Source organism: Oncorhynchus mykiss, chromosome 10, assembly GCF_057628025.1.
Source record: "Oncorhynchus mykiss isolate SJ-2025 chromosome 10, ASM5762802v1, whole genome shotgun sequence".
NCBI classification, from domain to species: domain Eukaryota; kingdom Metazoa; phylum Chordata; class Actinopteri; order Salmoniformes; family Salmonidae; genus Oncorhynchus; species Oncorhynchus mykiss.
Genome location: NC_143031.1, coordinates 16,678,919 through 16,699,833, shown reverse-complemented (window position 1 = coordinate 16,699,833; position 20,915 = coordinate 16,678,919). Strand labels below are relative to the sequence as shown.

The following is a 20,915-nucleotide window of genomic DNA, read 5'->3' as shown; positions in this document are numbered from 1 at the left end:
ACTGGCACTGCATACCAAGTGGAAAAGTAGTGCACTATCTAGCGAATGGGGTCCCATTTGGGAGCCAGCCTGGACTGTTCACTCAGTGTGATTGGCTTCCTGAGCAGTGTACACACGAAATGGTAAACAGTCATGATATAATACACTGTGTACTTCAGCCAGACAATGTTTCCCCACAAGCAATCTCTTTAATTGTGTGATCGGTATGCAGTGTGCATCCCAAATGGCACCCTTTCCCTATATAGCGCACTACTTTTGACCAGTGCACTATATAAAGAATAGGGTGCCATTTGAGCCGTACTTGAGACTGGGTGAAGAATGCATTCCTAGAACATATTTATACAGTGCAGTGATTAAACAACTCACATTTGATAAACTACATTTCTCTAAAACCCAGCTTTATAGGGTGCAATTTGGCAATATCAGGAGGTGTCTGTGCGCCTGCATGTGGCCATCATCAGTCATCTTAACCCAGGTCGTTACACATCATCTTCTTCTATTTTTTTTTATCTTGGAAAGTCAGTTAATTAAGAACACATTCTTATTTTCAATGACGGCCTAGGAACAGTGGGTTAACAGTGGGTTCAGGGGCAGAACGACAGATTTGTACCGTGTCAGCTCGGGGATTTGAACTTGCAACCTTGATTTGAACTAGTCCAACGCTCTAACCACTAGGCTACCCTGCCACCCCATTCTTATGGAGTACTTGTCAAACTAAAGATCTGGCATGGTCATTCTATACACAGATGAAGAAAAAAAAAACATATTTACACAGTTTTTCTGCTAAAGAACACAGTTATTGGGATTCAGTAGTAGGAACTTTCAAAGGCTTTAATCTTACATTCAGATTTTCTACATATGAAGAAAAGTAAATGTGGACAGTTCTTCCAATATCTTCAACATGCACCTCGGAGCCGTGCAGTTGAGTCCCCGATGTGTCTGTCTTCACTTGTAGCCTGTGCCTCGGAGTGGGATTGCATGGTGCGGGTGATACCTGGGTGTCCAGCAACGAGTAATATATGTCCACAGCTGATCTCTTACCCCCGTGGGGACTTAGATGCATTCTGGAGGGCAGGTAGCAGGAGCGGGTTCCCTCTCCAGAGCCTGGCTGATGTCCACATCTACGTCCCAACATACGGGGCAACGATACAGGAGGACCGATTGATGGGCTGGAATGCCACTTACAGGACTCTCAACCGGCGTGGAACCACAGGGTACGGCAAAGCAGGTCCTCCGGCATCCTGGACCCCAGGTGGTGATATTTATCCTCGAACAGAAGATGGTGGGGTTGTGACATTGGAGCCACGGGAGGCCGAGAATTACTTTGTGTACGGGGAAGTGGTGATGAGGAAGGCAAGGCTTTCCTGGTCCATGGGTCCCACGGTGAGGGTGAGTGGTGCTGTGATGTGCGTATTTGTGCCAGATCCCAATGGTCATGTATCCAGGGCTTGGACAGGAAAAGGAGAGTGGGTATGAAGTTAAGATCAGGGAAGAGGTGAGGACCTGATCGATGAAGTTCGCAGCGGCACCAGGTCCACTAGAGCTGTAGAGACAATACTTGAGGGACAGCCAGTCAGTGAAATGGGAACCAGAAAGGGTTTGGCGGAAAACAATGATAATGCAATACTCACGCCTACACTGGGAGACGGAAGATCACGGGGCCGCCCCTCTGCTCTAGTGGACCCCGGGGTTAGGACGCACAGGACACCGCTGAAGCTGGTGCCTCTCTTGGCCGCAAGAGGGACAGAGGTCCAGCTTTCTCCGGCGACGCCACTCTACCGTGGAGAGGTGTGTGGTCCCTACCTTTATGGGTTCAGGCTCTGCCTCAGGACAGCTAAAGGAGGGAAGCGAGTGGTGAGGTGGACACCGGCGCTCCCGAAGAAGGTTATTCAGATGGATGGCCAACAAGATGAGAGCGTCCAAGGATATGTTGTCATCCCAGCATGCTCCATCTGGACCTCCTTGAGCAGTCCACTGCGGAATAGAGTGTGGAGTGCCTGCTCATTCCGTCCGCTGGAGGCTGCCACAGTCCGAAAGTTGAGAGTGTACTCCGAAGCGGTCTGGGCACCCTGAGTTGAAAAAATTGTTCACCTCCCTCTCTGCCCTCTGGAGGATGTCTGAAGACCGCCCTGAACTGAGCCATGAACCTCTCATAGGAAGCCAACTCCTCCTTTCTCCTAGACGGCTGTAGCACACTCCAACGACTGTCCGGTCAGCAGAGAAATGACCATGGCAACCTTGGACCTCTTGGTGGTGGGGGCTCTCGTCTGATAGGCAAAATAGATAGAGCACTGGAGTCGGAAGCCACGGCATTTCAATGGGGTACCGTCATACTTCTCTAGAAGGGACAGTTGGGCATTGCTGACCTGGGCAGACGGCTGTGCAGGCTGGGGGACTGGCTTACTGTGACAATCCATGGTAGGAGGCCCTCTGATAGGTGAATGGAGAGCCTTGCTGGTGGTGTCGAGGTGGTGGAGAACGAGGTAGACCTCCTCCATGGCCATACCTTGTTACGACAGCTGGTCGTGGTGTTGGTGGAATAGATGACCCTGTTCGTTGACCATCTGGAAGATGGCTTTATCTTTTGCTGCTTCCATATTTTGAGGTAGTATTCTGTAACGTATACGCCAGGAGTCAGGAAGCAGATGCAGAAGGTGAGTTTAATAATGGAATGATACAAATTAACAAACATTACAAGCGTACTGAACGTGAGAGAAAACAATAATAACTAATGACTGATGACAAGTGAGGGCTAAATAAAGGGGGAGGGATCAAGGAGAAACTGATGACCAGGTGTGCGTAATTATGGGGAACAGGTGTGTGTAATATAGTTGCCAGGACCGGTGGTTAGTAGACCAGTGACGTTGAGAGCAGGAGGGTGGGAGCAGGAGTAGGCGTGACATTAACATAAGGACAACTCAGAGTATGCTAATCTGTTCATCTGAAATAGACTACATTTTCTTCATATCGTGTTTCTTTAGACCTGTCTAAAATAAATAATGGATTTATTGTGATAATGTAGGCTATATTACATGTGTTTATTAGACATTTTAAAATGTAGATGTTCCAAAGGTCTGCATCAGTGTCGAAGCCAGGAGATACTAAATGTGTTTATGTTAATTAAAGGTAAATTACTGTGAGATCGTCAGTTGTTGTCTTCACAATCACCAATCACCGGCTGACAAAATGTCAAGACCACCATAGCCCTATCCAAGACAACCATCAAGTTTGACTAAATACAGAAAATAACCATATAGAAGCCTACAGTATGAAGGATTTGTTGGTGTAAAATAACAGGTGAAAAAAAAATGTTAGGAATCTTAGCAATGTTATCTGGGAGGGTGCTTACTTTAGCTGCTTGATTAATGAACACTTGTGGGAGTGTTATGGGTACTCCTCCACAGCTTAATCTAGAGTAGAGCGCCTGTTGATTTACTGTAGCAGTCCTGCAGTCAACACACACACACAATCATCCTGCAAACAGTAAAGAAGAGGAGATGTTAGGTAGTGCCTGCAGTGTGTCTGTCACACACAAACACACACCCCTACTGTAGGCTCAAGGCTTCAAAATCCATTTCATCGGAATCCCTCAATGCATATTGAAATCCCCACCTTAAATCCTAATTCATTTTAATCCATAGCAGACAGTAAACTGCAATAACATCACTAGATATTCCAATTAGTTGATTTCTGGTTCATTTGGTCTACCACTATGGGACCAACCACACAGGTAGCATTTAAAGTAAAACATTGAATACCCCAAAAAGGATAGAACTGTGCAGCCGCTCCTGAATAATCACTTACATCACCCTAAAAGGAAAAACAAGTGTGTCTGATTTTCCTTTTCAGTCAAACCATAATTTTGCAGGACAATCCAAATGTCTTGCCTCTGAAATTCTTTCCCTTTAAATGATGTAGGCCTCAACAAAAATGACTGCAACTGTAATGAAATATTAATAAAAGGGCACGTGGATTCATAAATAGGTCTTTAAGTTCATATTTTGGTGTTGCTGTCCTTTTCCCTCTTCCCTGGAAGGCTCAGCAACCTCCCAGTGGGCAAAACCTGGTTAAAAAGACGTCTTTATCATGTCCTATGCCCATTGGGCTGTGCCCTGGACACGTTTTCATCTGTAAGGTGGGTTGCTTAATCAAGAGCTCTATTTGAGCATATGAGCTGAGCAGTTCTACCTGACCCGGCACAGTAGTTTTAACTTCCTCTTGCCAGGGGACACGCTATTTAAATGCCTTGTTTACAAGTAAGGCTCTCTGAATGACCTAAATAAGGATGCTAAACTTAAATGCCTTGTAACTGAGGACATGTTAAATTAATCATTGCCAAAACCCACTTTCATCCATGTCGTCGCTGCCCTAAATAGTCTGCTAATTTGCCTGAAGAAAGTTGTGTCTTAGTTTGCAATATGACACAGACAGTAAATAGCATACTGTACTACCCCGCGTTGTCATCGACCATGCAGGTGAGAGGAGTTGAAAGAATCAGCATCATGTCGCACGAATAGCAGCAGAGGCTTTTAAATTGGGCTGATGATGTCATCCATGACTAAACAATCAAGAGCCTGTTCAGATCTTCTTCGTTTCCATGTAAAGCATGAATAAAGAACTGTCATGTGCTTGAAACTGCACTGCACTTGAAAATTGTCCTCTGCATTGTCACATTTGACAGGTCCGCTTTATTGTTTTGCTGCCAGTCGAGGTTTCTCCCTCTTCTCCTTAATCAGGTCATGATAATAAGTTCCAACCACCCTCTGTGCTCTTTTTTCACAAGACGATCTTGATAAATAATTGGGAAGAGAAAAAAACAGGCCAATGTTGCGAAAGGCTTTTGAAGCTGACCATTCCATAATTTCAGGAAAAATCTATTCTGAGAAGAAAGCAAATCCCAGGGCAATTTGCATGAATGTTGCCACCCTCTCTAAACAACCGATGTTCGGAAAAGAGCCCCTTTAGAGACTAACTCGCTGACTGTCATGAACGTGTATGTTTCTGCCATGTGATGTCACATTAAAAAATAAATGTCAAGAAAACATCAAATGGCCCAGTTGTGGTCTTTCTTCTTGGAATAACAAACATCGTTGGGTGACTCCTTGGAGTCTTCAAGCACACATGTATGAATACGCCAACAGATCCTATGCTAGACTGTTATTTATTGACTTCAGTTCAGCGTTTAGCACAATACAGCCACATGTCATACTCAGCCTGTTAAAGCACATGGGTGTTAACCCCTATACTTTAAGGTGGTAACACTCATTCCTGACTAGCCGTACTCAGCAGGTTAGAGTTAACAGTACCCTCTCTGAGGCTAGAGACATTAGCACAGGGTTATGTGAGTTAACCCATCTCATTCACACTGTACACAAATGAATGCACTAGCAGTAATCCTGATAACTATATTGCCAAGTTTTCTGATGACACCTCCATTCTTGGTCTGATGTATAAAGATGCTGATACCACTGTGTACAGGTCAGAGATTCAAAGGTTTGTCAAATGGTGTGATGAGCACCATCTCATTCTTAATATAAAGAAAACGGAGGAGATGGTGTTTCATCACAAAACCACGTGCCTGTGGTTCACTGACACTCTCTACAATGCCAACATAGCACAGGTTAGTTAGTATAAGTCCCTGGGCGTACACATGGACAATGTGTTGAGCTGGAAGGTCCAAGTAGAGAGTGCCTGCTGCAGAGTCCAACAATGCCTCTATTTCCTACTTAGACTCAGGGTTTTTGGAGTTGCTCCTGTTCTATCATGTGGTCATAGAGAGTATCTGAGATACCGCATCACAGTCTGGTTTGGCAATTTATCAGTTCAACTGAAATCCCAAATTGCCCACCTGATACAAATTGCCATGAAGGCCATGGGTGTGAGGCAACATCCCTCCCTGCAGACTAGTTTTGAACAGGCTGTTATCGGACAAGACCACACAATTATTTTAGATCACATCAGATCAGATTATTCCCATGTACTTTACTTAGAGTATTAGCTCCTCCCATCAGGCAGACCCTATAGGGTCCCTTCTCTCCTCAGGCAGATGCTACAGGGTCCCTCCTACCGTCAGGCAGACACTATAGGGTCCCTCCTCTCCTCAGGTAGAGGCTATAGGGTCCCTCCTCTCCTCAGGCAGATGCTATAGGGTCCCTCCTCTCCTCAGACAGACACTATAGGGTCCCTCCTCTCCTCAGACAGACACTATAGGGTCCCTCCTCTCCTCAGACAGATGCTATAGGGTCCCTCCTCTCCTCAGACAGATGCTATAGGGTCCCTCCTCTCCTCAAGCAGATGCTATAGGGTCCCTCCTCTCCTCAGACAGACACTATAGGGTCCCTCCTCTCCTCAGAAAGACACTATAGGGTCCCTCCTCTCCTCAGGCAGATACCATACCATAAAGACTTGTTTACATACTGGACATGATCTCTCACCAATCAATTCAAAGTATTCAGGAATGGACAGGATGTCACTGGTACACCACCATTGGTCTAAACGGTTATACATTCAGTTCTAATTGGATCAGACAACTCAGCCCCCACTGTTTTTCATCAATCAGTTACTCAGGCTGAGAATACTTGTCAACCTTAGCAGCCATTAGAATGAATACTCTAAGGCAACGACAGTAATCTTACATAAGACTAAAATGGTGTCCTAATTGGAACCACATTCCCTACAAAGTGCACTACTTTTGACCATGGCCCATAGGGCTCTGGCTAAACGTAGTGCAGTATATAGGGAATGGGGTGACATTTGGGACACAGGTAAGAAAAGCAACGCTAGCGTAAATTAGTATGTAGAGTGTTTACAGTCCACTGTCCTTGTGTAGGATGTTCAGAGGAGCTAATGCAGATCCTTTAACAGGAGATACATATTTAAACCACACACACACACATGCATGCAAGGGCACACACCCACATACACACAAACACACAAACACACAAACACACACACCACTCCCACCCCACCACCCAAAGACACCCTTGTACTCTATGTTCTCCAGTGAGTGATTCTCAGATGTAGGTGGCATATACTAAGTACGAAACTCTAAACTGATAACACTTGTAATGCCCCCTATCTGACGCTCAGAACCTTTGAGTGTATTCATTGGGGTTTCACACATCTTTCACCCCTGAGTTATTAATGCGAAATATAAATTTTCTGTGAAATACCATGAGCACATTTTGTTCAGTCACCAATACATACTGCACTACTTTTGGCCAGAGCCCTATGGGCCATGGTCAAAAGTAGTGCACTTTGTAGGGAATGTGGTTCCAATTAGGACATCATTTTAGTCTTATGATAGAATAGTCTTATAGTTGATGTCGGAAGTTTACATACATTTAGGTTGGAGTCATTAAAACTAGTTTTTCAACCACTCCACAAATGTCTTGTTAACAAACTATAGTTTTGGCAAGTTGGTTAGGACATCTACTTTGTGCATGACACAAGTAATTTTTCCAACAATTGTTTACAGACAGATTATTTCACTTATAATTCACTGTACCACAATTCCAGTGGGTCAGAAGTTTACATACACTAAGTTGACTGTGCAGGTTAACAGCTTGGGAAATTCCAGAAAATTATGTCATGGCTTTAGAAGCTTCTGATAAGCTAATTGACATCATTTGAGTCAATTGGAGGAGTACCTGTGGATGTATTTCAAGGCCTACCTTCAAACTCAATGCCTCTTTGCTTGACATCATGGCAAAATCAAAATAAATCATCAGCCATGACCTCAGAAGAATAATTGTAGACCTCCACAAGTCTGGTTCAGCCTTGGGGGCAATTTTCAAACGCCTGAAGGTTAATCTGTATCAACAGACCACGTTAATCTGTACAAACAATAGAACACAAGTGTAAACACCACGGGACCCCGTAACTGTCATATCGCTCAGGAAGGAGACCCGTTCTGTCTCCTAGAGTTGAATGTACTTTGGTGCGAAAAGTGCAAATCAGTCCGAGAATAACAGCAAAGAACCTTGTGAAGATGCTGGTGGAAACAGGTACAAAAGTATCTATATCCACAGTAAAACAAGTCCTATATCGACATAACCTGAAAGGCCGCTCAGAAAGGAAGAAGCCACTGCTCCAAAACCGCCATAAAATAGCCAGACTACGGTTTGCAACTGCACATGGGGACAAAGATTGTACTTTTAGGAAAAATGTCCTCTGGTCTGATGAAACAGAAATTGAACTGTTTGGCCATAATGACCATCATTATGTTTGGAGGAAAAGGTGGAGGCTTGCAAGCCAAAGAACACCATCACAACTGTGAAGCACGGGGGTGGCAGCATCATGTTGTAGGGGTGCTTTGCTGCAGGAGGGACTGGTGCACTTTACAAAAAAGGTGGCGAATGAAAATTATGTGGATATATTGAAGCAACATCTCAAGACATCAGTCAGGAAGTTAAAGCTTGGTCACAAATGGGTCTTCCAAATGGACAATGACCCCAAGCATACTTCCAAAGTTGTGGCAAAATGGCTGAAGGGCAAAAAAGTCATGGTATTGGAGTGGCCATCATAAAGCCCTGACCTCAATCCTATAGAACATTTGTGGGCAGAACTGAAAAAGACTGTGCGTGCAAGGAGACCTATAAACCTGAGTTAGTTACACCAGCTCTGTCAGGTGGAATGGGACAAAATTCACCCAACTTATTGTGGGAACCTTGTGGATGTCACATCTGCTCCCACTACGCCCTCTGGTGTCCACCCGGTGTCGTCCTAACCTGCAGTTCTCTCCCTGCATACACTCTCTCTCTTGGTGTGATTGTGTGGTTGGAGACAGGTGTGCTGGAGTCAGAGCAGATCCCTCCCTACCAGCTGCAAATCGTCCCATAAATCAAGACCTCTACATATACTCATTCCTGCCACCTCCACTCTGCCAGATCGTAATCTCTGCTCAGTCAGTTGTTAGCATAGCCTTTTGTCACTTCTCAAGATCCTGTTGCCCTGCTGTGCTTGTTTCCCTACCTTACACAGTTTTGTCCTCTCGTTGCAGTACCTCTCTGTCTCTGTCTCCTGTACCACGTCTCACCACCAACCACCTTGCTCTGGACTTCACTCACCACCACCACCTTGGATTCCCCTCAGGACCTGTTTACCCTGTTCAACTCAGTCAACTACAACCTCACTCTACACTTCAGGTTTTTCTGCAATTCATCTGAGCTACCCAGGTTCTGCACTCCATATCTCTCTGTGTACAATAAACATTTTGCTTCTGCATCTGAGTCCACTCTTGGGTTCCCCTGTGTTCGCTCCGTGTAACAGTACTATCTGGACAGAAGATGAACCCAGCAGACTCTCCAGCTCTTCACCAAATTCTTGTTGGTCAAGGCACCCTTCTGGACCAACATGACCAAGCCCTGAAAACTCCTTGATGTTCTCCAGCAGGGTTTTTACGGAGCCTGTCTGACCTGCAGGTCCGAACCTTCGTTTAGAATTCATAACCTGTCTCCAGTTCCTCTTCTCCACTCCGGGAGCCTTTTGTTCCCGACTCCTGAGCGCTATGATGGCACTCTTGGGCTTTGCAGAGCCTTTATTGTACAATGGTCACTAGGGTTTGAGCAACAGCCCTACTCTTATGCTAGTGAACGCTCCAAAATGTATTTTGTGCCACTGAGGTTTGTGGGAGACAGTCATCTATCTGCTTCTCTTACAGTGGATTCACAGATGAGATGAGGAAGGTCTTGGAAAGGATGCTGCTAAACGACTTCTGTCCCTTCGTCAAGGTTCTCAGAGTGTGGCTGAGATGGCGTGTGAGATCCGCGCCCTCGCCGCAGAGAGCGGCTGGAATGATGAGGCCCTTCAGGGAGCATTCCGGAACGCACTCACTGAGCCCTCAAGGACGAGTTGATATCCAGATAGTAGCCTGATGGACTTGATGAATTCATTTCTCTCACTATCCGCATTGACAACTGTCTCCATGAGTGTTGGAGGGAAAGGGGAGGTAGGGTTGCATGTCCCATAGCATCTGCTTCTGTGCCTTGCTCAAATTATTTGACTGCATCACATCACCAGGCAGGTTCCAATCCTGAACCCATGCAGCTCGGCCGGACTCGTCTATCTCCAGAGGAGAGGCAGCGGCGTATCAGTACTAGGAGCTGTCTAAATTGTGGCCAGGTTGGTCACCTGGTCTCCACTTGTACCCTGTGTCCAGCAAAAGAGAGGGCTCAGCATTTGTGGGGGATATACTGTTGAGCCAAATCGCCTGCCCATCATCTCCCAGACCCCTGCTTGAGGCCAACCTTGTGTGGCAGAGGCAGGCTTTTCCTCTTTCTGCTCTCATCGATTCAGGCGCCGACGAGAGTTTTCTGGACCGAGGGGTTGTTAAGCAGTTGGGCCTGGACACTGTTTTGCTTGATTCACCTCTGGAAGCCAACGCTCTCAATGGAAAGCTACTCTTCCGTGTTTTGGAGAGAACTGTTCCTGTTATTCTGCGTCTCTCTGGTAATCACCAGGAAAAGATCAGGTTCCATTTCATCGACAGTTCTCACTCACCTCTGGTTCTGGGCTATTCATGGTTAAAGCTACACAACCCACAGATTGACTGGTCTACTGGAAGAGTTACTACTTGGAGTACATTTTGCCATTCTAATTGTCTACTTTCTGCCCTTCCTCCTGCCTTGTCTGCACCCCAGTCCATTCCAGATCCTCAAGACCAGTCTTCTGTTCCTCCAGAATATCGCGGTCTAGCTCCTGTATTCAGCAAGCACCACACCCCATCTCTGCCGCCTCATTGGCCTTACGACTGTGCTATCAAGCTTCAGCCTGGAGCTCCTCTCCCTAGTAGCAGGTTGTATAACCTCTCTCGCCCCGAGCAAGAGGCCATGGAGGAATACATCCAGGACTCACTGGCTGTCGGACATGTCAGGCCTTCTTCCTCTCCGGTGGGAACTGGATTTTTCTTTGTCAAGAAGAAGGACGGGTCACTGAAGCCATGCATAGACTTCTGTTGGTTGAATAGTATCACCGTCGGGAATAAGTATCCCTTGCCACTTATCAGTTCTGCTTTTGCCCCCCTCCATGGTGCCACAGTATTTACTAAACTGGACCTTTGGAATGCCTACCACCTTGTCCGCATCAGAGAGGGAGATGAGTGGAAAACGGTGTTCAACACACCACTTGGACATTTTGAGGACCTCGTTTTGCCTTTTCGCCTCACTAACGCCCCAGCTGTTTTTCAGGGCTTGGTGAAGGATGTCCTGAGGGATGTCATTGGGTGTTTTGTTTTTGTCTATGTGGATGACATTCTTATTTTTTCGAAGAACATTGAGGCTCACAAGCAACACATCCACCAAGTTCTCCAAAGGCTATTGCTCAAGGACAGCTACGAATGGACCCTGCCAAGGTTAGGGCAGTCACAGAGTGGCCTGTGCCCGCGAATCTGAGGCAGTTACAGCGTTTTCTGGGGTTTGCTAATTTTTATAGACGATTAATCCGTGACTACAGTCGTTTGGCAGCTCTAACTGCTCTCACCTCAACTTCTACTCGATTCCACTGGTTCCCCGAGGCAGAGGCAGCGTTCCGGGAAGCACCGCTTCACTTCAATCCTTACCCAGCCAGACCCAGAACACCAGTTCGTCCTCAAGGTGGACGCTTCCGACACCGGGGTAAGTACAGTCCTGTTTCAAAGTTCTCCCGCGGATCAGAAGTTCCACCCTTGTGTCTTCTTGTCCCACAAGCTCTCACCTGCAGAGAGAAATTGACATAGGCAACCGGGAACTCTTAGCTGTTAAGCCGGCTCTTGAGGAGTGGCGTCACTGGTTAGAGGGTTCAGTACTTCCCTTCATTGTGTGGACGGATCATAAAAATCTAGCCTACATCCAGACCGCCAAATGTCTCATCTCGGCAGGCCAGGTGGGCATTGTTTTTTGGAAGATTCAACTTCACACTCACTTGTCGCCCGGATCTAAGAATACCAAGCCTGATGCCTTCTCTCGTAAGTTCACCGCAGACAACAAAAGTTCCAAGCCTGAGACCATTATGCCATCCTCCTGCATCGTTAGGCTCATGTAATGCTCTGTTTTTGCCAGATTCAGTTTGTTCTGATGTTCTTCAATGGGCCCATTCTACTCACCTCACCTGTCACCCTGGCATGAACCGGACAGTCTCCTTCCTGCGTCAGCAATTTTGGTGGCCCACCATGGAGAGAGACACTCGGGAATTCATATCAGCCTGCTTCATCCTCTTCCCATACCTAGTCGCCCCTGGTCACACATAGCTTTGGACTTCGTCACTGGGCTTCCCCCATCAAATGGTAACTCAGTCATCCTCACTATTACTGACCGATTTTCTAAAGCGGCTCACTTCATTCCCCTCTCCAAGCTTCCATCCTCCAGCGAGACTGCGGACGGGTGGCAGTATCTGGTGGACTGGGAAGGATACGGGCCTGAGGAGTGTCCCGTCATCATAATCTAGATCCCTCCTTCTTACAGGATTTTTACACCTTACACCCAGACAAGCCGTGTCGTGGCGTCCGTAGAGGGGGGGGGGTGTACTGTCACATCTGCTACTGCTACGCCCTCTGGTGTCCATCCGGTGTCGTCCTAACCTGCAGTTCTCTCTCTGTCTCTCTGTCTCTCTGTCTCGGTGTGTGGTTGGCGTCAGAGCAGATCCCTACCAGCATTCTTAAAATGAAGTGGTGATCCCAACTGACCTAAGATAGGGAATTCTGCATGTCCTTTAGTGATTACTGTTGTTGCCTTAGAGTACTCATTCTAATGGCTGCTGAGGTTGACAAGTCTTCTCAGTCTGAATAACTGATTGATGAATACCAGTTGGAGCTGAGTTGTCTGAGCCAATTCGAATTCAATGTATAACCGTTTTGTCCAATGGGTGTGTACCAGTGACATCCTGTCCATTCCTGAATCCTTTGAAATTATTGGTGAGAGATCATGTCCAGTATGTAGATGAGTCTTTATGGTATGGCTGAGATAAGATCATCATCATCCTATAGACTGCTGAGGTTTGCTCTCGGTTTGGATATATCCCTGTCTCTGTCTGTATATATCTGTCTCTCTCGCTCTCTCTCTCTCATGGTTTCACTTTTGACACTCTTGACAAAAACAATGGAGATCATCATATTTTCACTTTTGTGCACAATCATGACAGGAATGAAACATGACTCCTTCGTTCCGGCGTTTCATCTGTTTGCCCAATGTAGATGAATGACTTTAAGAGCTGTTTAGAAATAATAGTTTTGTTATGTGTGAATAACCAAGCAGTAATTTGGCACTGAACTTTGTAATGATCGTTCCTAGCATTTTGGAATGGTTGCTATAATAAGTGAAGCTTTATTATTGGGAGAGATGGTAATGTCCTCAGCCTTCATTGATCCACACTGAGAATCCCTGAGCAGGGGGAAAACATGAGGGCCAATATACCCTTGATTCATTTTTAATGAGCCCAGGTCTTTGTTCCACACTCTGCTATTTCAAGACAGATTCACAGTCAACACATTTAAGATCATGTTCAGCTTTTGTCTCGTTTATTCTGGTGGCGCTAGACTTCTCATCAGAAATGGACAGGGTGAAATTAAAAGCTATCTAGTAATTGCTAGAATATTAAGTTATAGAACGATTTGACAATATATCATGCGTACGGTGCCCATGTTATGACAGCCTCATTCTGTTGTGGCTAGATCGAAGACTGCGAGCTGCCAGTCATTTGCAGTTTTATCAAGGATTTAGTAATCCAGCCATGACTGTTGTGCTTGCTCTGGTACATATCAGCAAAAGCAATACATCATAGGCCAAGCTGTGTGTGAGGAAATTCAATTCTGAAAATAAAAGTCACGAAGCAAGAACAAAATAACAATTGTATTGCCTGAATGGAACCCTGTGGAAAAACAAAGGAAGGACTGATAGTGAAGCAGAGACAAAATCGCCATAGGCCAGTTCTGGCAAAGGCCAGATGGGCTGGTCCATTTTAGCCCAGTGGGCCAGTCTAAATTGGGGGTTTTGCACATAATTATCATTATTTGGCTAATAATTAGCCATTTCTTTTCCCAGTCAGCCCCTGTAGTGAAGTACTTTGGATGCCACTGTGTTCTCCACTATGGGAGTCACCAGCAGCACCACTACTTACCCTTCCAATGCCCATTCAGCACCAACAGAGAAGGGGAATGACATACCCAAAAACAAGCAGAACAGGTACTGAAATGTTCAGTTGGTGACTCATAGATCAGGGTTGTCATTTCCCTAATTTCTAAATAAAGTAGATTGAATATTATCTTTTCCATAATTGGTATCTGAAAATGTCATCATCAATTTATGCATATGATTTTACAGTGCTTGGTGATTAAAATATCATCAAAATTAACAAATACATATTTCTATTTGAATGCTATATTTAACCAGGGAAGTCACATTGACATTTGTTTTTAAAGTGAACTTGAACATGCATGTGGATATAGAGGGGTATTTGTCCCTTTCATAATGTTATTATATGCTGTGCAAATCTCTTTTTGTGAGGGCTTCGTTTGAGATCTCTCCACTGCAGTCACTCCAACTCCAGTGCTCTTTGTTCACGGTGATGTTGCTGTAGTACTGTACCTTGCAAATGTGATGAGTGGCCAATCATATTCGTGCTTCTTGTCCCGTAGGAAATGTGTTGGTGTGAAACCGCTCGCACTGGCACCGGAAGGGCATGTGTGCCGTGTACGCTCGCAACTGTAGAGGTCCCCCTTTTTCAGCGGGCTGCGCGCACAGCTATTGCACCCGCTTTTTATCCTGTGTAAAGAGGAGAGAGTGAGGGGGCATATGTACGGATCCTGCACGACTGCAGACATGTATCCTCCGTGAAGTGTAGCGCAAGGCAACTCTAAGATACCGGGTGTTCTGCGAGAAACAATGAACATGTGCGGCTCTATTTCTGAATGAGCACAAGGACATGTGTGATATGCGTTGTAGCCTACCTATAGACCAACATCATTCGCACTATTCCAATTTCATTCAGATTTGATGGCCCAGGTATATGACTTAAACTCATTTTAGGGAAGAAAGAAGACGTGGTGTTCTGCTGGTTTTTGTGGAATTTTCGCTCCAGCTGAGAGTCGTGATGTCTGGCTCATTTCACACACTGTTCCTGGGTAAGTTCAGTGCATGAGCCACGCGCCGTTATATTAATTAAATAAGAATGTGCAAAAGTGTAGCGCAATCCATGTTACCCGTGAACTAGCATAGTAGCCTATGCTTTATTCTGGGCTTTATAGCAATTTAGATGATCGGTATTGTAATCAAAATACTATTTTACAATGCCGTCCCAGTTTAAAGATGTGTTAAAGATCTCCCCATTGCAAGAACCTTTCCATCCATCCCAAGCATATCTGAAAACGTAACTATTGTGTTTTTTGAAGCTCATTCAAATTAATGATAAATAATGTGGCCTAGACAATCATTACGAAGTCGATTTACATTTGCGTATTCATGAGTTCATGCATGTTCAAGCTGTCCTAAGGGTGTTTATGAGCGTCCAACAGGTATTTTGAACACACCTTAAAATGTATATAGCTAGGCCTATTGTGTTTTTAGGCTTTTTTAAAGCTTCTGTTGCCTATACAAGGTGATGAAGAAACAACTTGGAAAGATATCACAACTTATTACCATTATTTGGCTAAGAATTAGCCATTTCTGGTCCCAGTCAGCCCCTGCAGTGAAGTACTTTGGATGTCACTGTGTTCTCCACTATGGGAGTCACCAGCAGCACCACTACTTACCCTTCCAATGCCCATTCAGCACCAACAGAGAAGGGGAATGACATACCCAAAAACAAGCAGAACAGGTACTGAAATGTTCAGTTGGTGACTCATAGATCAGGGTTGTCATTTCCCTAATTTCTAAATGAAGTAGATTTGAATATTATCTTTTCCATAATTGGGCATCTGAAAATGTAATCATCATCATCAATTTATGCATATGATTTTACAGTGCTTGGTGATTTAAAATATCATCAAAATTAAACAAATACAAATTTCTATTTGAATGCTATAGTTAACCAGGGAAGTCACATTGACATCTATTTTTAAAATGAACCTGAACATGCATGTGGATATAGAGTGGTATTTGTCCCTTTCATAATGTTATAATATGCTGTGCAAATCTCTTTTTGTGAGGGCTTCGTTTGAGATCTCTCCACTGCAGTCACTCCAACTCCAGTGCTCTTTGTTCACGGTGATGTTGCTGTAGTACTGTACCTTGCAAATGTGATGAGTGGCCAATCATATTCGTGCTTCTTGTCCCGTAGGAAATGTGTTGGTGTGAAACCGCTCGCACTGGCACCGGAAGGGCATGTGTGCCGTGTACGCTCGCAACTGTAGAGGTCCCCCTTTTTCAGCGGGCTGCGCGCACAGCTATTGCACCCGCTTTTTATTCTGTGTAAAGAGGAGAGAGTGAGGGGGCATATGTACGGATCCTGCACGATCGCAGACATGTATCCTCCGTGAAGTGTAGCGCAAGGCAACTCTGAGCAGTGGCGGTTCTAGACCATTTCAACTGGGGGGGCCAAGCTGTGGCCAGTTGTACTGTTAGAGGGGCCAGTTACATTAGGCGTTATTGTCATTTTCTTCACTGCAGGCATTAGCAGGCAAAAGACCATGTTCATAATCATCATCGTTGCCACTGACTAATAACAGAGGTAAAAAAAGAAAGATAGCAAAAATGAGTTATGTGAAAATTATTTCATACTCCACATTTAGGGGGGCCACAAGGGGGTCCCTTATTGTTGTCACAGGGGCACTGCACCCCCCCCCCCCCCCTCCTCTAATGTTATCATTATCATTATGCTTTCAACCATCTAAAGCACAACCAAATTCAAATGGAAAAACAATGTCAGATTTTTTGGTTTCATTATCATCCAAATGTGTTTTCACTTTCAACCATTTAAAAGCGCACCAAAGTTCAAATTGGAATATGACAGATATGTTGTATTTAAAAAACAATTTAATGTGTTATCACTATGCTACATCTAATAGCACAACCAAATGACCTGGATTACAGTTGAGATTACATTAAAAGTACATGCAAGTGACCAATGTTGTTCAAGATTCTGTGCAGATTATTACAGCTATTGTGAAGATCTCACAGCCCTGCGACCTATGTATGCTATATTGAACATTTCTATCATTACATAAGACATATACAGTGCCTTCAATAACTATTCATACCCCTTGATTTATTCCACATTTTGTTGTGTTACAGCCTGAATTCATAATGGATTAAATAAAAATAAAAAACTTGTAAAAATGTAACCTTTATTTAACTAGGCAAGTCAGTTAAGAACACATTCTTATTTACAATGACGGCCTACCAGGGGAACTGCCTTGTTCAGGGGCAGAACGACAGATTTTTACCTTGTCAGCTCGGGGATTCGATCCAGCGCACTAATCACTAGCCCTACTGCTGCCCCAAATGGATTTAATCTTTCATCCATCTACGCACAATCTTTTGCAAATGTATTGAAAATGAAACATCTAATTTACAGAAGTATTTACACCCCTGAGTCAATACTTTGTAGAAGCACCTTTGGCGGTGATTACAGATTTGAGTCTATGTATGTATCAATTTTGCAGCTGGATTTGGGGATTTTCTCCCATTTTTCCTTGCAGATTTTATCAAGCTCTGTTAAGTTAGATGGGGAGTGGTGGTAAACAGCCATCTTAAAGTCTTTCCACAGATTTTCATTAGGGTTCAACGCTGGGCTTTGGCTTGGCCACTCAAGGACTTTGATATTCTTGTTCTGAAGCCATTCCAGCATTGTTTGGCTGTATGCTTGGGGTCATTGTCCCGGAATGTAAATCTTCACCCCAGCCTAAAGTAATTTGCACTCTGAAGCAGGTTCTCATTAAGGATTTGTCTGTATTTGGCTCCATTCATTGTTCCCTCTATCCTTACCAGTCTCCCAGTCCCTGCCGCTGAAAAGCATCCCCATAGCATGATTCTGCCACCACAATGAATCACGGAAGGGATGGTGTTGAGCTGTCCTGGTTTTCGCCAGACATAGCGCTTTGCATTCAGGCTAAATATTACATTTTTTTGTCTCATCAGACCACATCTTTTGCCTTATGGTCTCTGAGTCTTTCATGTGCATTTTTGCAAACTCCAGGTGTGCTTTCATGTTGCTTTTTCTCAGGAGGGTTTATATTGTGTTTATACTTGCGTGCTATTGCTTGTAAAGATGAATGTGGTACCTTCAGGCATTTGGACATTTCTCCCAAGGATGAACCACTGAGTTTGAAGGTAGGCCTTGAAAAACATCCACAAGTACTCCTCCAATTGACTCAAATTATGTCAATTAGCCTATCAGAAGCTTCTAAAGCCATGACATAATGTCTGCAATGTTGGGTTGTATTGGAGAGAGTCCCAGTCTTCAAATAATTTTCCACACACAGTCTGTGCCAGTATTTAGTTTATGCTAGTGAGGGCCGAGAATCCACTCTCACATAGGTACGTGGTTCCAAAGGGCATCAGTGTCTTAGCAGAGCGATTTGCCAAGGCAGGCTACACTCAGCGCAGCCCTATCCAGAAATCTGACAGTGGCTTCTGATTCCATTTAATTTTCACAGAACCGCTTGTTGCAATTTCGATGAGGATCTCTTGTTCAGATATCGGTAAGCAGCTGGGGGCAGGGCATGAAAGGATAAGGAATCCAGTTGTTTGCATTGTCCGTTTCGGAATAGTACCTGCATAATTGTGCACCCATCTCACTCAGGTGCTTCGCTATATCACATTTGACATTGTCCGTAAGCTTGAGTTCATTTGCACACAAAAACTCATACAATGATGGAAAGACCCGTGTGTAGTCCTTGTTAATGCAGACAGAAAAGAGCTCCAACTTCTTAATCATAGCCTCAGTTTTGTCCCACACATTGAATATAGTTGCGGAGAGTCTCTGTAATCCTAGATTCAGATCATTCAGGTTAGAAAAAATATCACCCAGATAGACTAGTCGAGTTTCATCACCCAGATAGGCTAGTCGTGTGAGATACTCGTCATCATGCAAGCAGTCAGACAAGTGAAAATTATGTCCAGAAAAGAAAACGTAACTTTAATCTTGTCTCTCAATTTTTTTAAATGTGTCTATTTTGCCCCTTGCACTTATGTATATTGTAAAAGCGTTACATGCGTTACATGGTCGCTACCCATATCATTGCATAATGCAGAAAATACAAGAGTTCAGGGGCCTTGCTTTAACAAATTGAAACAGTTTCACTGTAGTGTCCAAAAGGTCTTTCAAGCTGTCAGGCATTCCCTTGTCAGCAAGATCCTCTCAGTGGATGCTGCAGTGTACCCAAGTGGTGTCCACTGTTTCCCTGTCATGACTTTTGCTCCATCAGTTCAGATACCGACACATCTTGACCACCAAAGTCCATTTGATGTCACAAAGCTGTCCAGTACTTAAAAAATATCCTCTCATGTTGTCCTGGTTTCCAGTGGTTTGCAGAAGGGGATGTCTTCCTTAATTGACCTCCATTAACTTAACATATACCAGGAGCTGTGCCAGGCTCACCACGTCTGACTCATCCAGCTGTTATGCATATAATTCACTGGCTTGTATACGAAACAGTAATTGTTTCAAAACATCTCCTGCCATGTCACTGATGCGTTGTGAAACAGTGTGGTTTGATGAAGGCATTGTCTGTAGTTTTTTTGTCCTTTTTCCCCAGCATTGTTCCAGCCATATCCGCAGCAGCAGGAAGAATGAAGTTCTCCACAATAGTATGGGGCTTGCCTGTCTTAGCCTCTCGGTAGTTCACCATATAAGACTCTTCTAGCCCCTTCTTATTCATGGTATCTGTTGCTTTTATACATGTCTTACTACTTGAAAGTCGTCTTTATTCTCACTCACACTACGCTCTGTAGTGCCTTGCGGTCAGAGGCCAAGCAGTTGCCATACCAGGCAGTGATGCAACCAGTCAGGATGCTCTCGATGGTGCAGCTGTAGAACTTTTTGAGGATCTGAGGACCCATGCCAAATCTTTTCAGTCTCCTGAGGGGGAATAGGTTTTGTTGTGTTTGTTTCACGACTGTCATGGTGTGCTTGGACCATGTTAGTTTGTTGGTGATGTGGACACCAAGGAGCTTGAAGCTCTCAACCTGCTCCACTTCAGCCCCATCGATGAGAATGGGGGCGTGCTCGGTCCTCTTTTTCCTGTAGTCTACAATCATCTCCTTTGTCTTGATCACGTTGAGGGAGAGGTTGTTGTCCTGGCACCACACGGCCAGGTCTCTGACCTCCTCCCTATAGGCAGTTTCTTTGTCAGTGATCATGCCTACCACTGTTGTGTCATTGGCAAATTTAATGATGTATTTGGAGTCGTGCCTGGCCGTGCAGTCATGAGTGAACAGGGAGTACAGGAGGGGGCTGAGCACGCACCTCTGAGGGGCCCCTGTGTTGAGGATAATCGTGGCGGATGTGTTGTTACCTACCCTTACCACCTGGGGGCGGCCCGTCAGGATGTCCAGGATCCAGTTGCAGAGGGAGATGTTCAGTCCCTGGGTCCTTAGGTTATTGGTGAGCTTTGAGGGCACTAAGGTGTTGAACGCTGAGCTGTAGTCAATGAATAGCATTCTCACAGGTGTTCCTTTTGTCCAGGTGGGAAAGGGCAGTGTGGAGTGCAATAGTTACTGCATCATCTGTGGATCTGTTGGGGCGGTATGCAAATTGGAGTGGGTCTAGGATTTCTGGGATGATGGTGTTGCTGTGAGCCATGACCAGCCTTTCAAAGCACTTCATGGCTACAGATGTGAGTGCTACGGGTCAGTAGTCATTTAGGCAGGTTACCTTAGTGTTCTTGGGGACAGGCACTATGGTGGACTGCTTAAAACATGTTTGTATTACAGACTCGGACAGGGAGAGAATGTCAGTGAAGACACTTGCTAGTTGGTCAGCGCATGCACACAGTACACGTCCTGGTA

General features: G+C 44.9%; 1 protein-coding gene across 2 annotated transcripts in view; it reads left to right on the top strand.

The window, feature by feature from the left end:
• Window positions 1-14,581: 14,581 nt before the first annotated feature.
• The window catches only part of clmpa (CXADR like cell adhesion molecule a), a 119,307-nt gene continuing 112,973 nt past the window's right edge, over window positions 14,582-20,915 (top strand). The window contains exon 1 of one of the 2 annotated variants that reach the window (XM_021617609.3): window positions 14,582-15,091. In XM_021617609.3, coding sequence (XP_021473284.1) covers window positions 15,061-15,091 — 31 coding nt within the window. In that variant the 5' untranslated portion in view covers window positions 14,582-15,060. The remainder of the gene's footprint in view (window positions 15,092-20,915) is intronic. The other variant, XM_090186029.1, reaches the window with a different exon arrangement.